Source organism: Motacilla alba, chromosome 6 (genome assembly GCF_015832195.1).
Source record: "Motacilla alba alba isolate MOTALB_02 chromosome 6, Motacilla_alba_V1.0_pri, whole genome shotgun sequence".
Taxonomy (NCBI): domain Eukaryota; kingdom Metazoa; phylum Chordata; class Aves; order Passeriformes; family Motacillidae; genus Motacilla; species Motacilla alba.
Genome location: NC_052021.1, coordinates 20936835 through 20955213, shown reverse-complemented (window position 1 = coordinate 20955213; position 18379 = coordinate 20936835). Strand labels below are relative to the sequence as shown.

General features: G+C 35.6%; 1 protein-coding gene across 8 annotated transcripts in view; it reads right to left on the bottom strand.

The window, feature by feature from the left end:
- The window catches only part of DNTT (DNA nucleotidylexotransferase), a 142919-nt gene that overhangs the window by 52985 nt on the left and 71555 nt on the right, over positions 1-18379 (bottom strand). For 7 of the 8 annotated variants that reach the window (XM_038140123.1, XM_038140122.1, XM_038140124.1 and 4 more), the window contains 5 exons: positions 17474-17599; positions 12354-12524; positions 10999-11070; positions 8286-8409; positions 7040-7172 (listed from right to left, as the gene is read on the bottom strand). In XM_038140123.1, the coding sequence (XP_037996051.1) occupies positions 7040-7172; positions 8286-8409; positions 10999-11070; positions 12354-12524; positions 17474-17599 (626 nt within the window). The remainder of the gene's footprint in view (positions 1-7039; positions 7173-8285; positions 8410-10998; positions 11071-12353; positions 12525-17473; positions 17600-18379) is intronic. The other variant, XM_038140125.1, reaches the window with a different exon arrangement.

Below are 18379 nucleotides of genomic sequence, written 5' to 3'. Positions count from 1 at the left end.
CTGTCTTCTATTCTAGTAATTGCCCACTTTGTTTTTCATATAACATTCAGTTCATTTGGATATCAAATGAACACGACATGAAGATGTGGAAAGAAATAATCTATTTTTAAGACAATGCCCTGTCTTTTTTCTAGTAGCGTACCTGCAGTATGCTGCTTTGTCACTACAAGTCTGCCTTTGCAGTTTGAAAATTCCATTCCAATATTCCCTATAAACTGTAATGGCAAATATTGAGCACGAAGCATCCATCAGTGCAGTAACTTTAAAAACTTTCATCAGTTTCAAATGAAAATTTTGTCCAGATTAGAATGGTAACAAATCTGATCAGGTATCATAACTAAAATTTCAGACTGACTGCCCGATAAGGAAATAGAAACCCCTAGTTTTGGTTTTCAGTCTCATTTTTTCCAATTAAGTTTAAAAGAAAAGAAAATACCAATACAAGAGACTTTGTTTAACAGTCCCAAAATAATACAGTCGGAGATTTCATATCTTGCTCAATAACATTATTTGTATTGCTCTGGCTTACTTACTAGCAGTCACCATCAGACTTGATAGGAAACAGAAAACACTTAACACTGCAAAGGCTCTTACAAATGCATTCCAGGAGGTAAAGGGTGATCATAGAAACTGTAAGACTAAGGCAGGGAGTTTTCTGGCTCTCCATACACAGTACAAAACTTCTGGCTTTGCAGAAATCAACCACCTCCATTTCCAGCTCTATGCTTTGCCCACCACTCAAACTAGTTTTAGCGATAAGAGAGGTACCCAGCTGAAGAGCATCCTTCTAGCAAGCTAAAAAGTCTGTGAAAGTAGGAAAGGGTCAAGTAGTGTAGGGCATGCAAAAAACTTTGAATCAACAAGTTTTTGAAAGACTTTCAAAGTATATGCCCTGCTGAGTGCTCAATTTTATTAAGTTTCATGGGTTCTTACGAAGTTCTTTTTGTCTATGACTCCCAAATACCTTATTCATCAGTTTCTACTTCATGATTCATTGTGGCTAATAATAGATGAAATGACTGGGAAAAAAATCAAAGCTCTAATGACAAAAGGAAGTATCTGAATTACTCCAATAGATTATCTTTTAAATTGACTTGGCTAGCCGTTAATTTGATTTTCTCCTTCCCCAACTTAATTTTTAATGGATTACAGAAAATTAAAAGCAGAAACTTGTGATGATCCCTGTTCTTTCACAGTTGCGGTGCTTCTAACTCCTGCCAGAGAATATTTTTACTTGCAGTATAACAATACCTCAAGTTCAAACATTTCTAATCCTAGGGAGTTTGGGAAGGCAAAGCTGTTTTACTAAGCTTTAAAACCAGCCAGATCAGATTAGAACGTCTCCAGGTTAAAACTCTCATCCAAAGTTGGGTACAGTTTATCAGGGAAAAGGCTGTGCTTATGAATGATGGCCAAGCAGCCTCTCCAGTCTGTTGCTGGAATAATTCCTAGATTATTCCAGGATCTGCTTAAATTTGAGTGTGAGCAAACTACCGTATCAGCTTGAATGTCCAGCGAGCAGTTTATCTCACAACTCCTTTATAGCAGATTTCTCCCTGGAAAAAAATTAAATACCAGCATATAAAGAAAGCTACTTCTTTTAACAGCAGTAGAAAAAAAGTGAGCAGAAATTACAGTATTTAGACTTGAGTACCTGGATATGATTTATATCTTCTCTTACCACAGTTTGTGTTTCAGAGAGAAAAAAACCAAAGCATAAGTAGAATAAGCAATCTCTGCTTAGGAGTTTGCCTAAAATCTTTCTGCAAGAATCTTTTGCAAAATTAATTCTATTAGTTTAGCAAGTGCAGCACTATTTTAATCCTAGATCTGAGGAGAAAGAAAATAATTTGTATAATAGCACTTCAAATACATTTACTCTGAGAACCTGAAAAAATTTGGTGTTATGTCAGGAATTCTAACCTCATTGCAGAACATTTACAGCCTCCAAAAGTTATTAGGAATATCCAATATCAAAAGGTCAAATAGAGCTTTTTATCAGGATCAGAACTTGTGATCAGATGTTCTGTGATTTATCAAGAACTCCAGCCAGAATCCACAAGACAAGCTTGATTAAATAAAGCACAAAGTCTTGTGTATATTCCAAAGCTTGGAAAGCATAATACTCTTCAGACATTCAATCTCACAGTCTCTTCTTTATGAGCATGTGCCAGCACAGCTAGATAAATGTGATTCCACGTGCCATATAGAAGTCTTATTTTCTTAAACGAAGGTGCCACAATAACCTTGGTTATTTATCACTGCATGAACCTGTAAAATAACCTCTCAAAGAGTTTCTTTGTCTCAGCTATTTCATCTTATCTCCAAGATTGAAAGAAGAGATATCTTTAAATTATTTTCTGGGTACAGAACAGGAAAGAGCAGAATCCTGTCCCGTGTCGTTACTTTATGCATTCCTTTGCCTTGTAGGAAATGTCACTGCACACAGGAAAGAATTTTTTGCATTGTAATATACCAAAGTATGGCAGGATGCCTGACAAACACAGTCACCCTGTCCTTTGCTCTCTTCATTGCTTTTCTATTAATAATTCTTATCTACAAATGTTACAGAGAATCAAATCCTCTTTTCTAAAAGATAATAAAAATTCAAGCAAGGAGATAGTGATCTACACTCAGGTTCATGTTAGGACAGAATTAACAATGAAAGAGACTGGGAATAAAACTTCCTTGAAGACTGATACAGCATAAAAAAATTAACCTCTCATAAAGATAAAAAAAGACAAGATACACTAGTTATTCTTCATGATGCAATGCCCAAGATACTTGAACAGCTTCTCCAGAACTGCAATATGAAAAATTATCCAAAACAAAGCCTCTCCTTAGTCTACTTCACTTTCTCTAAAGGCTAAGGTATGAGAAGCCAACAAGAGTGTGTCTAAGTAAATATTTGAGAAAGTGAGAAGTGAAATAATAATACTAAGAGGATCTCTAAATAATTTTTAAAAAAATAACTGCCTGTGGATGTTATGGCAACCATGTCCTCACATCATGGAGAAACAACTCTACTGCTGCAGGGCTAACCACAACTGTGTTACATGCAACACAATAAAACTGAATCCTAATTTGTAAATCATACGGACAGAGCACACAGGAAACCATTCTGAAAATGCAGTTCTTATATATATATATGTATAAAATATTCTTATCACTGTATGTAATTTTTATTCCAGATCCTTTTCTGAACTTCTTCAGCCAAATTTGGAGGCTGTGGGTGTATGTATTGAGATATGGAGAACCAGTAAAGAGACTGAAATCATAAAGTACATATCACATACAGTGTTTCCTCCAAACTCTTATGAAACCTCCAGTTTAGATCACATCTTGGGATGAAACCCAGTATCAGCAGCAAAATCAAGTTAGCAAAAACCCAGGATCTTCCAGTATATCATAGCGCTCCAGTGCATGGCAACCTTTTCTTGAAATTGCTCTGAAGCCATATACTAATATGGAATTAGAGGAAAAAAGGGAAAACCCCTCCAGTTCACTGCCATGAAACTTACTGTGAAGTTATTTTTCTACTTGCTATCACTAATTATCCTACAACAATGCTAATATTACTATTAATGGCATTAACATACTGTTAACAGGAATAAAATATTCTCTAACATGCAGTGATAGCCACAAAATGAGACAATGCCATTACCACAGAAATCTCCTTAATTCTCTTCATGGAATAAAATTACTCTTTTAATATGCACAGGAAAAAGAAAAAAAAAGTTGTCAGGTCCACAGTTTAACTCATTTAAAAGTGATAACACACGTTAGCCTAAACTACATTCCTGCTTTGGATATAGCTGGGACAAGTGCATTATTTATCAGGGATGTTGTTTATTAGAATAAGGGGGGGTTTCTTCTCCCCATCCCAGGGCCTCTGTTTATGTAGGAAGGGATACTTCACCCTCAGGGTCCTGTGTAACTTATGAGGTGTTATTCCCCACCACAGAATTTGTCTCATTAGCTTAAAACTCAAAATAAGAAAGGCTGAGCACTGAAAATAATACCATGCCAATTCAAACAGACTTTGCATGGCAAATTCAGGCTTTCTAATAACGTTGTCCATGGCATGATTTATATTGCACTATCAGCATCTTTGATTCTTCCTTCTCTGCAGTCACCCTCCCTGACACCTTACCTGAATAGAAAATGAAATACATTCCACACCATGTGGGTGTGATTTCTTTTATAACTACAATTTCTCTATTTCTGTATTTCCATGCATTACAGCGTTGCAATTTCTGTTTCAAAATGACCCAGATAAGTGTTGGAAAAGGTTGACAGAAAAACAAAAAGAAAAAGTAAAACTCTCCCAACATCTCAATTGAAACTATACTGACTGAAGTTTTACAGCAGTTACCAAAGTGCTCCTGTAAGGAAAGCAACAAGGGATAAACCTATCTAGACTTCATTAATTTATTAATTTCTGCTCCTGAATTATTTCAAATTAGAAATATATGAAGGGTTGCCATCATGATTCTTTTATTTTTTACAAGACTAGGAAAATAAGCCATACAAAAGCCAAGAGATGAAATATGAAGTCCATTAACGAGTTTGCTGGGATTTAAAATAAAACAGAACAAAACCTATTAGTTACTTTACCTTTATACTGTGCTTCTTAATTTTGATTTAAAGAATTTCTACATCATCTGATTTCTTGACATTTCAGGAACTTAAAGGAAAATATCTAGTAACACAATAAATATACCCATCCATGTGCATATGTAATAGATTTGGGGGAAATAATGTAACTTTCATCTCTACTTTCATCTTTCATCTCTATTGAATCTCCATAGCTGTAGGTCTCTATGGAAGTTCGGCTTGTTTTGATTCATCCAGTTCTCCTGCATAGTAAGGTCAAAAATCTGGAGGGAAACAATCAACTGTTAATTTCTTCCCAAGTTATGAAACAAGAATACAAAGCAAGGCAAATCTGGATCCTGGGGAATCAGTATATCATCAGATAGATACCAGAGCAATCGTGAGCTATTTTTCCTCTTATGTCAGCAGTGTACAGGATGTAGAATGAGGAAATTGTTTAAATGATACAGCTTGCCTATTTTATTAAAATATTTATATAATGATGAAAGGAACAAAAAATAATTTGGTAATCGAAAACTGTGAACTACAAAGCTTACACAAACATCTTGCTGAAGAGCATTTCCATTACAGGAGACAGGCAAAAAAGAACAGATGTAGTCACCCTTATTGCAACTCAGCAATTAAAATACAGGTGCCAGAAAGAGGTATCTCAATCCATCAAGTTACCTGCAAATCCTACACTGCAGCATTTCTTTTCCATGGGCTGGTAAAATACCATTAGGATTGACATATTGAAACCTACAGTTCAATATGTTCTTGTACAGTTAAAGGCATGTAATTAGTATACAGAATTACCCACTAGTAGGCATCAATAGATACTTAAATAATTTATCTTCTGCCTTGATACACCCATTTAGAGATACAAAAGCCTATTCTTAATAAAAAAGAGAATTACTATCATATCTCCCCACAACAATAAGCAAGACAAAAGGCTTCGATTTGATTTGTGAGAGTCAAACTTTGCAAACTATGCTGCCAACATTACATTAGAAGAGACTGGGACTTTTTAGTATAACCTGTACGGCTCTGACCCATCTAGAAGTGTTAATCAATTACATCCAAGTTACCACTAACACAAGGTCTCTGACTGATTTGCATCAGTGGAGGGAGTCTCTTACACAAAGACCCCCTTAAACAGAGACTCTCTTGAGAAACACCACATGTCTCTGAAACAAAGACTCACAGAATGATGACACTTGAGGTTTTGAACATAAAATTTCACCTTGTTCCTAAACCTCTGGTCAGGGTTCCTACTTAAGCCTAATGCTTCTTATTGACCACACAGTTTTATTGAAATTATGTAGCTAGAGGCTACTAACATTCCTACAATAAATATGGGATATACAAGGAATAATTATAAATATCATGAAAAGGAACAAAGATGATAAAAATATTCAACACAATTGCTGTACTGTAGAAATTATAAATTATATAAGGTTTTAATTTAGTACTGGATTGAGTCTGACCTATCTAGGCTTACAATATTAAAACACATAGGTGATACATTAATTATTAATATTCTTCTGTCTTTTGCTCTCATATTAGTTTTAGATGCATGAAAGTCACAGAATTGTATATTTCGAGTTTTATGAGAATAAGTATCTTTCAAAGATACTTTTATATTAAAAATATAGTCAAAGTCTTACAAAGTATCAAATTCAGCTAACTCTTCAGCAAGAGTTAGCACTGACTACATTTTTTTGGTTTAAGAGCATAACATGTAGAACAAGGAGAACATAATGGGGGACTGAGAATAGAGTAAGGAAAGCAGAACTCCTGAAGACCATTCCCAGTCTCAACACTGTGTTGTGTGGCTGTAAGAAAGCTCTCAAGTGCTGAAAGAATGTATTTTTCTGAACAACAGCTTTGGGTTTGGTTTTGCACAGAAAGACCAAAATTATTTGTAATAAAAATCAACCAGGAAAGGAATTCTGAGATCATCCCATCTATACAGATGTTAGTATGTATTTAATTTAGTCAGTGCTTTGTAGTCATTTCAGTAACCATCTACTCCAAGTATACCTCTAACAGTACAAACTCTGCCTCAGCACATTTCAAACACACGTAACTAAGATCTTGTTAAATCATCCCCCCCCCCCAAAAAAAAAAAAAACCAAATCAAGACTGCCTTAAGCCTGTTGTATCTTTCCTTCAAGCATGGCCTTACAATAGTCTCAGCCTTGGGAATTCAGATGCAGAGAAACTAACCATCTACAGCAACAAAAACCAGGAACCTGGGACTGTCACAGAACCGCTCTCCTGTTTGAAAAAAACAAACAAACCAACAAACAAACCCACCAAAAATGTTGAAAACAAACTCTGATACTTTCCCACAAAGCTTCTTTGATTTTTCCAAGACACAATCATCTTTTTTTCTGCACCTGCATAAAACAGCCAAGTGACCTCATTTTTTTTCACTCACCTCCTGAAACCACCAGTTATGGTAACTAAAGCATCTGGTAGAAATGTACGCACAGTATTCTTGACAATCAAGCTCACTGCATCTGCTTCTGCCTTAGACACACAGCTAACAAGGTCCTCATAGTAGAGAAACCCTGGAAAGCAAAGGGGAAAAGTGCTGATCACTCCACAGATATACTAAAATATATACAGCATTATTCAAGGCCCAAATCACAGGTGGTGTGGGTACAAGGGATCACAGGGCAGAGACAGCCTCTTCCTTCATCTTTGTCCTTAGAGTTTATATATATATTTGTCATTATAATTTGTCATGTAATTTGTCAACACAGCAATCACAATAATTGCTCCACTTTCTTAGGACCTGAATATTTATAAATTACTCTGACTTCCCCACCAATGGCATTCATCACAGCTCCCATCAATGGTATTTTTGGATGTACTGTTTCAAAAGGCAGTCTTCCCAAAATAATGGTGTTATACACAAATGTAGAGGTCAGAAGTATGTGAAATATCCCAGCTATCTTATTGCTGATCACAGCTTGTGTTGAAAGAACCCAGTATGGCAGCTTGCTTCACATTTGAATATGACATGTAAAAGAAAGAGGGACAAAGGAGCACAAATACAAGAAATCTCATCCAAGGGAGTCTGAGGTGACAAATTTAATGCAAAATAATTTAGACTATTTTAATGTCACATTATAGAATATGTTTTCCTTAATGTAACTATTTTCTTTGTTTAAATTAGTTCATTTATTAGGGAAACAGTGCATACACAAAAAATCTGTGGGGAAGGAACATTATTCATGTGACCATGTTTAACACTTTAAAGCTAGGATGTGCTAGAATAATAGAAAAAAGGTATAAGTACTTTATTACAAGTCTAGATTTATCAATAAATTAGGGCTGCCTTGAGGGAGACAGATCTCCTCTGAAAAGCAGTTCTGGGCTTTCCCAATTTTGTAATTTTTTCACAACCTGTGCAATAATGAACCATTAATAGTTCTGTGTATAAGAGATTTCATTTGGTATCTGTGCAAGCAATTTAAAAATATGCATATTCCTATGTTTTGAATGATACCATTTTTAATTAGGAACTCAGCTGGTCCAAATATTTTCACCTAATATTTCAGTATTCACAAGACTGCAGTGAAAGAACAGATGTATAAATGAGCTTTGCCTTCCCCTGTGACTCTGTTATCAAGTTCTAGAGCACTGAGATAGAAGTTTTTATGACACTCTCACCTTACCTGCTTTCTGCATTTTTGACAGCTTCAGGGTCTTGTCAGCTTTTACATCTTCCACAGTTCTCAAACCCATTCTGTACCATTTCTCAGATGTCTTCACTCCCACTCCAAAGACTGAAGTAAATTGCTAAGGTCAGTAGAAAAACATTTCAGTGTTGTTTTCTAAAGGAGCAGTGAATTAATAATAAGTAGGCAACAACAAGGTTTCTCAGGGAAAGCAGTGGGCAGAGTTAAGCCTTCACTGAAGACAAATAGTGTGATAGAAACAGACAGATTCAGCTTCTCTTCTTTGCATGACTACGTTGAACAGAGAACTGGTTTTATACATGGACAGTTCTCATTAACATGAAATCCAAACAAAAATAAAGCAGTACTCCCAACACCTTTATGTCATTTACTAAAATGTGCACTCTTAACTAAGGTTTGGAATAAGGGTAGTGTTCTTTATTTTTACTCAATTTCTTAACAGAAATCAAACAGCAACATTAGGTAGCTCAATTCCCTGACACTGACCTGATAAACTTGTGGCAAAAAAACCCACCCCAAAATAAAAACCAAAACCCACACACATAACAAAACCACACATCCCCAAACAAACCAAAAAACTGACACACAAAAAAACCAACCTAAAATACCCCAAAATCTACCAGTCCACCAGAAACTTTTGTGTGGTCATATTCCATCTATTGCAAAATAATGTTGTTCACTAAGCTATTACCCAGGAAAGGATGTAAAGCAGAAGCTGTAAGCATTATTCACTGGATTGCTACCTCAGATGAACACTGATATAAAAGTAAGAGAAAACTGTCATGTTTGCTAGAAAGCACCTTCTTTATGTTCAGTTTGTCAATACTGTAGCTCTCCACCTTGCACTGCACTTTTATGGAATTCAATGAGGATCTGTGTAAGACATGAATAACTGCTCTTTTCCATTGAATCTACAACCTGAAGATAAATTCCAAGCATGCTAGCTTTATTTTGTGCTTTTGTGAAGATATTAATTCCTCGGAAATAATTAAGATTTTAAAAGTGAAAAGTTAAAATAATTGATAATATTAAATAGGAATGGCCCTACATTTTGTATATAATGTGCGAAATTACCTACCCTTTGTCTGAATCATGGGTGCTTATAAAAGGATATAATTTTTTTAAATACTTAGACTGTTATCTTTTAAAGTTTTTGCTAGTGCTGAAATATTTTCAAAAGGGCCTATTACTGGGTTTTAAATGATTCTAGGAGACTTAATTTACACTGAGACAAAGAACTAAAGAAAAAGGATTTTATGTACCCAAATTTTTAGGAGGAAAAAAACAAAATTGTGTTTTTTTCTTTCTGTACTTAGATCCATTGTTATTTAGCATGTTTTTAGATGCTAGAGATGCTGCCAGCAGTGCAGCACAAGTGACATTTCTTTTCAGCTGGTGAAACCAATGACACAAACTCACTCTCTGCAGCACCCACTTCTGTAAGAAAGCAAACTGACCCTGTCAGTTCATGTCCCTACATCTAAAATATGGACTATAATTTAATTCAGGCCTTTGATAGCCATGACCCTGGGACCAGCAGTGATCTTTCAAGCCATGATAAGTGAAGCAGCAGGTACCAGGACTATGCTAAACAGTAAAATCTATGAATTCACTAATATGAGATTCGTCTTAGAATCTCATCAAAAAATCAGTGGAAACAACTGGTTACAACTAATTTAGACAAAATGTTGACAGGTATGCTCAGCTAAGAAGTGGGGCCACCTAAGCTTGTTGTAATTTTGCACATGAAACAAGGGATAAAGCACATTTGAGATAATTTGTCTCCTGATAGGTTTTATTCTAATCTCCAAGAGATTTTCTTAAACCCTGAAGATTTAATAGCTGTTCCTCAATCATGCTGTAATGCAATCATGCATTAATAAGCAAATCTGCTTCTTGAATCCTGCTATACATGTGAATCTGCATCTCTTTTTGAATATTGCTAGAGATGGCATCAACAGCTGTCTCTGAACACCCTTTCATACCTGCATTGTAAGTCAGAGAGAATGGAAGAGCCTTGCATAGCTGAAGCAACAGTGAGTGATGCTAGGGAGAATTAAACAATCCCATTTGTCTTACTCTGTTTTAATTTTTTTGAAGACAGAGGGTATGTATAGAGATCAAAAATGCAGAAAAAATTTTTTTAAATGTTTGCTCATCTTACATGTTTCCAATGGAGAATTCAATAAATATTTCAGTAATGGGAACTGCAGTATTTATGTGGTTTAGAGTCCCTGCAACTATGAAGTTGTGTGATTAAGACTCTACAGTGTGCCTAGGGAAGAAACAGCTCCAGTCCTCCTGCCTCACACAAAAGAGAATTACAATAGATCTGAGCCATCTTATTCACCTGGTATTTTCTTAATTCCAGAATAAAATGAATTAGTTTTAAAATTATAAACAGTTGAGACAGAAATGAAACTACCATCACATTAAACTTACAGCAAAGAGTAAGTTGCATTACATCACTTAAGAGCAATTATGAATACACTACATTAATTAAAAATAGAAAGATATTCCACATTATTCCTTGACACTGTTTCTCGATTTACCCTTTCTTTTTTTCAAGACCTATCTTTCTTTGTACTTGATATTGGCTGTCCCTTTATAATAAAATTGATGCCTTAGTCCAAGTTCTACTAAAGGGAGGGAAATTTTTAACAGCAGCAGCAAAACTCAAAGGATTTACCTTAAATGCCTTGTATCGTTCATCATTTAACACTTCTTTAACTCTTGAACTCTCTCCTTCTTCAATAATCTCCTAAACAAAGAAAAATATTACTTATTAAAAAATTAAAAATCAATTTTAAGATCTTACTACAATTATAAGATTTCATGAAATAATCTAAAATCAAGTTTTATCAATCTTTGTTAATCAATAAAGAGAAGCCCTAGCAAGCATATTGTTTTATTCCTTTAGGATCAAATTCTGCAACCCTTTCAAAGAAAGAAAATTACTGAAGGATGAAGGAGAAACTGGAACCACAGAATAAATTTCACAGTCTTTACTTACTCATAAATTTACTCAAGGATGAAGTAGAAACTGGGACCATGGAATATATTTTACAGTACTTATTTACTCATAAAGTCACAGCCAGAAAGCAGTTATTTATCACAAGCTATCAATGACTTGTCCTGAAAATTAGATTTCATTATTTGGTTATGTTTTCTGCTCTCAGAAGTAAGACCATTGTAAGAACAAATACATTTTTTTCTGCAGTGTACAATATTTTTAGTCTTTCTGACAAAAATTTAAAATAAAACTAACAAAGAAAACCACCAATATAACCCCAACAAGCCATCCTATTTTCTGTGGGATCATGATTGCAATCCCAGCCCCCACACAGAAGGTACTAAAAGCACTTCAGAGGCTGCATTCTTGACTGGTGGAATGGGGAACCAGGAGCCAGAGTGAAGCACAGCACTCAGCAGTGACCCCTGAGCAGCTGCCTGCTGGAATCACAGCACTCGGAGATGTGGGTCCTGAAAAGGCTAAGAACTAAAGAAAAATGCAGGGAATACTCCAAGTTCCAGTAGGAAGGGAGAGTTCATCCATCACCTGGCTAAAAGGCTCTGCTATAACTATATATAACTTGCTATAGCATAGCAAGGTAAGATTTAACATTAAAGTACTAAAATATTTACCACTTCCACAAAACACATATTTCTAATAAAGCATTCAGGGGAGTAAAGTGATGTTGCCAAGGGCAGAAATCACATGAACAAAACTAATAACAGTTTAACTGCTGCATCCAAATCAGAGTGAGCCCTTAGAAATCACATGCAAAGCTGACACTGCTTTATTTATTCCCTTGCATTTATCTTGTTACCCTCATTCCTAAGAGTGGGGGTTCCATGACAGAGCCTTGTGTTATGACAAAAGGTTTCCAAAAATCATTTCATTCTTAGAAGCATAGATAACACGCTGCTATCACACGAAATGCAGAAGGTTTGTCCACACACACAGATGTAGCAGTGCTCCTCCTCGTGACCTGTAAATGTTGATCTGTAAGAGAATCAATTGGCAGATAATTCAGAAGTTACCTCAATGATATCTCTGACTTGGTCTCCCACACAGGGCAACCCTTGTATATCTTTCATTCTGGTTACTGAAAATGGAAGAGATTTCAGCAAAGAAGCTGCCCTTAAAAATTCCAGGGAGAATATTTCATTTTCTTTGAACTCATAATTTTCTGCCATTACCTCAAAGGCATCCTGGAAGAGGGGGAGATAAAGGAAAAAGAGTTGAAGTTTAATAAAAGCTTAAAATATTCAGTATGCTCCTTAGAAAGGTTAGTTTGTATGCCAATTCAGGAATTACTTCTTTACACTACATTGAAAAGACAGAGTTCATTTAAAAAAGCAGACAAATTTTCTAGCAACTTGAAGTTTTCCAGGTATCATAAAAAATGGTATTTTAGAGCCAAGCTTGAAAACCTTTTGTGAGGTTTGCCTTCTGTATTCTGTGTGGATCTTATAAATCAGTGTCAAATAGAGCCTTAATTTTTAGAATTATGCCCAACCATAAGTAATCCAGCAGATCAGCATGTAACATCTGCATTTTCAGACACAACCAAATAGGAATCTGTGGCAATACTGGAAACCACCTTCCCCTTTTTGAACACATAGTTCGTGCTTCTATATGGTACAAGAAATAAACATATTAGTTCCAGTTACTCCTCATATTGATGAACAATAACAAGTTTATTTCTTGAAACAGAGAGGAATTCATGAGAAGTTTTCATATTATTCCACATTATGAAAAAGAAAACAATACAAATGTGAAAAAAGGTCTGCTGACACAGCACAGAAATGCAGTTAGTGGTATCACAAAAGAATGACCTACATAATAGATACACTGTGTAATAAGAAATATAAAATACATATATTTTACATACATTAATATGGTCAAAGAAAGCAATGTAGATTGATGTATCACACAAATTTAAACTGCTGAAAAGTAAAGACGTATTTATACTCTGTACGTTACAAAGTATCTTCCCATTTATCTTAAAAATATGAATACGTATTTACTCCTTAGACCAAACAATCAATAATTTTGAATAGGTATACAGTTTGCACACATTCACATCATAATTCAGAGGTACAGTCTGCAGAATTCTTACTGAAGCAAGTTGTGTCAGTGGGACACTACATGTTATTAAGAGTATCCATTCAGTTAGTGGTTTTCTACTACACAGCTCCCAAGTTCATTATAAAACTAAAATTGAGGATCTTCTGAGGTATGTTTTAAAATGAAATAATAATAATAATAATAATAACTACTTGAGCCATTGGCATAACTGTATATTCTTTGGTAGATACAAAAGAAGAAAGGAATATTTCTTCTTTATTTTTCTCTAACATAGTGGAAAGGAAGCCAGGCATCTTTCCCGGGCTAAACATCTACATTCTCATTACCATGAGTAACAGCCAAAGCAAAGTAACATCCAGTAGCATTAGCAATAAGCCTCAGAATCACAGAACCATTTGCCTCTGACTTAATTAGTTTCTTCTGTAAGAATTAAATTGTATTTTCCTCACAGAAGAATGTCTTTCTGAATTTTATTGCAGTCTGATATTAGTATTCAAATCCAACAACCCCTCCTGGGCACAGCAGAATGACTCCTTTTATTTTAGCACAAGAAAACACAATGCAGCCTCCAAGTGTATATTTTCAGTGGGAGAGGGAAGATAGCTACAAATAAGCCAGAGAACAATATTGGAATATTATATTCCATAATAACATTAATATTTAAGACAAACATAAAGGACCCTTGTTAAGGTACAGACACTACTCAAAGTTTCTACTCTTTTGTTTTGCAGCTTTTCCCATCTGAGCAGCCATAGCTCACCTGTGAGTTCGGTGATGTGTTCAGGGGCATTCCTGGACCAGCCAGGTCAGCAAAGCCCCCGGCAGGGGTTCCCAGCCTGCCTGCCCCCAGGCCAGGGGACCCAAAGACTGCACAGAGACCGAGTCTGAAGCTGTTGCATCTCTACCCCATCAACTGAAACATGGTTCCACTGCCTACTCCTTGGCATCTGACATTCTTAGTGTATTCTTCACACCACAAGCCTTACTACACAACAGCTCATAAATTATTTCACTGGGACTTGCCCCATACTGAATGTAATAACAACACCTTGACATCTGCAATTTATGTCAACCCTTCTGTAGCTTCTTCCATGTGTAAAACTGGTTTGTTGTAACTTTCTGCAAGTTATTTTCTGGTTAGTACAACAGACAGGAAACATGAGACATTTGAATACAGAAATTGCACCTAGTATATTAAACCACCACTTTTTCCTCATGAGATGTCATCAAATACCTCTGCTACTTTTTTTTAATAAGTAGTCTTTCATGATGAAATATATGCAGAACAGGACTCAAGATTTAAAAAGGACCACTAATTATCAATTTCTTCAGAAATCAAGTCCCCTGAAGTTCCTCTCCCAAGAAACCGGGACATATAAATCCTGCTGCACTCACATTGCTGCCTATTAGTGACTGTTCCAATGTAACTACTACACTTTCTCAAACACAACTCCTATTTATTTGAAAGGGGAACATATCAGGGTAAAGTCCAGTAAAAGGAAGAACCCAAGAATTCATCAAAGAATGAATTAGCAAATAAAAGGTTCATACCCCTGTTATGGGCATGATCAGAAGACAAGCTAACCAAAGGAAACAGAAAATCTGCAAGAAAAGGGAACAAACCTGACCCACAGAATAAGGCTGTTATAACAAAATGCTACCATCAACACATAACTCAAGATGGTTTCGACCCAATTTTCAGGATGTATGGTATTGACCCAAGGAAAACCTGTCATTTAATGGTTGGCTGCCCACAGCATGCACAAGTGAATTACGCCAGTGCTTCAGTGCACTTGCTAAGTGCTTGCACTGAGAAATCTGTTGGAACGCTTTTATCTGAGAACGTGAATTACAGGATTAATACAAGGCCAACAAAACAACAGCACATCAAAAAATCAGGCTCCTGTGACCTTAGGCAGACTAACTGGCAGTTCTCCGAGGCATGGGCCAGTTCTGGCAGCCCATAAACACCCAACCCTTCAGCTGTCATTGCAAGCTTTGGCTGTGAGGAATAAGGGCAACAGCCCTGAGGAGTTCCATTACAACTGATTCTAGACACTCACGTAACATAAACTTGCCCAGTTCCACCTCCAGAAACAAAACACAGCATGAACTCTGAGAAGTTATTCTCAAAATATGTTGAAGATGAAAAACCAACACCTCTGTCACCACAAAAGCCAGTGTCTACCCAGAAATGTTTGATAACTAGGGTAACAGAAGGGAATCTCAGTACTCCCATCATCAAACTGCCCCACTGCTAGTGTGTTCAGCTAAATTCACTTACCAAATACAAGCTGTACTTTGACATTAAGACTTCTGCATTGATAAACCTGGAACTAATTTAGGGACTGCCTCTATGACACAGGTGTAACAGAAACCACTCAAAGAATGTGGTCTAAATGCTAATGACAATTAAATCAACAACTTTGTGCCTTCTGGGAGCAACTATTTTACTTTGCCATTATCCATCACATTCCTTTTAATTTTTTACCTTTAGAATGTCTGACAAAATGTTGTAATATAGAAAATTCATCAAAGAGCCAGGTCCCACATTCTACTGTTTTCAGGAAGCATAGAACTAAGACACTTACTTCCTATTTCTCTAAGAAGTTTGGTATTTTACATAATGCTTCAGTCATACTATGTTTAGTCTGACATTTTCCCCTACAACAGCTTTTATTTGATATTTATAAACAGTGAAAAAGGACTGCTGCTTTCAAGAGGTTAAATGGTTACAATCACAGCCTTGTTTTTCTAGCAAGAGGTAGGGAAATGCAGCCATTTCAAAAAAAAAGGCAATTTTGGGAATATTGGTAACATTGGGGTGGGAAGGAACCTCAGGAGGTCTCTAGTCCAACCTCAGGCTCAAAACAGGGTCAAAATTCAATTCCCATAATGTTGCTCAAAAAGGGACTTTTTGTAAATAAGCAAACAGTTTAACCGACTTGACTACCATAAATAGTTACACATATTTGATGTAATTGCTGATTATTTCAAAGCATAACTACAAGCCAAATTTTAGGCTGTTTAATTTTTAACTGTGCATTCCCAGATCAAGACATTTTTTATTTCCTTGTAGGTTTATCTTTCGTTCTGAATACCCAGAGGTTTTAGTATTTACCTTGTAAAGGGTTTATATTCACAAATAACTGGTATCTTTTGCTATTCTTTTTATATGAATCTTACAAATTATGTTTTCTTGAAATATTTGTGTGTATTTACAGGAACATACAAAGTAAATCGCAAAAATTATAAATAATAACAAAATACATAATAAAGCTTTAGAAAAATGAGGAAGTGTTAGATGTTATAGTTGAAACATATGCATGTAACTATGCCAGATATATTTGGACTGCACTGCATTAGAGTCACTGAGAAATGTTTCCTTTTGAATAGTGGTCACTGAGTATTTAGAGCCAGGAGGAGCTACCAAGCACAAGAACTCCAGAGGAATTTAGACCAGAGGACTCAGACCCTTGATAACCTCTAAAATGTGCAATTTCAGAGGCATGACCTAGGATATATGGCAGTCTCCAAGATTTCTATTTAACTAGACAGTTCACAGGGAGTTTTGTAATGTTAAAGTAGTTAACATGCAGGCTGTTTTCATAATTGCCCAGTAGTGAAAATCTGAAGTTTAGTAACATACTTTGAAGAACTGAACTTGGGCAAACCAAAAGGCAGCACAACAACTGTGAAGAACCTTGGACTCACCTAAACCCAACTTTGTTTATCATACCTCCAGCTTGTCAAATAAGACTGTGATGAAAGGCTAAAAGATATTTTTGGAATGTTATTCTATCATTTGTTTTAAAAATTCATGTGTTTACAAGTTATTAATGTATTTAAAGATCCACTGTGTTAAGCTTTCAGCAATACTTAGAGGATGCAATTAAGCTTGCACTCAATTTTAATTTAAGTATGGCAGATTTATAACTTTTTAAACTGTTATTATGCTGCCTGTTTACTCATGAATTCATTGAGGGTGCCACAGAAAATACTGAGGCAAGTATTATAGTAATTATTCTAATTATACTAGTTTTTATTTTATAGATAGAATAAATATTACCGTGAATTTCTTGTTGTAGTTATTTAAAGTTGTCTTCCTCTGGCATGAATACTGAGATACTTTTGTTGCAATAAATGCTGGCATTTCCAATTCAGATGTATTTAGAGGAGGAGATTGGGATTGCTCCTAACAAGGGTAAAAAAAAAAGAAGAGTTAGTGACACACATGGCAAATAGCTTAAAAATACAAAAAAGTACATTTCATGAGCCCAAAATACAAACTTTTGAAGAGCAGGCAAGAAAATAATAATGCTCCTGTCATCCTGCTATGAAAAACAGGTGATTTCACATTGGCTGGACTGACAGTACAGTTTATCTGGTGATTACTGGGATTTTTTATTTTCTGCAGTAAGTTCCTACAGGGAGTTTTCAATGGCACTGCCATTAAAAAAAAAAAATAAACCAAAAAAACCACAAACAAACAGGTCTTTCTAAATTATGTGTGTCTCTACTACTCTCACTACTGTGGTAAGTTTGAAAAACTACAAAACTTTAGGAGCAGATGAGCTCTAAAACACAGAGTTTTCACAGAAAACACTAGATTATTCAATACAAGATTAGGGATATTAGACCAAAGGGAAATGTTCAATTGACTTTTTCAGTCTGTAGCTAAATTCAGTAGTGGAGGAAAAATTTTTGTATGAACTGGAAATCGAGTTTTCTTCCCTCTTGCAGGTAAAATGATAGAATTTTTTTCTTTTGGATTTAATTCATCCAGCTAAATGTTTAGTTTTGGAGTCATTTTTGAGTGAAGGAAACATTTATAAACAGCTGCAGAAGAGTAATCACCATCTTTATTCACCCAACAGCCAGTTGGTGATGTGGTCGCTCCCTTAGCCAATTCCCATAGATGCTGATCCAACCCAGACATCATTTTTACACATTCACCAAAGCAAGGAAAAGCAGC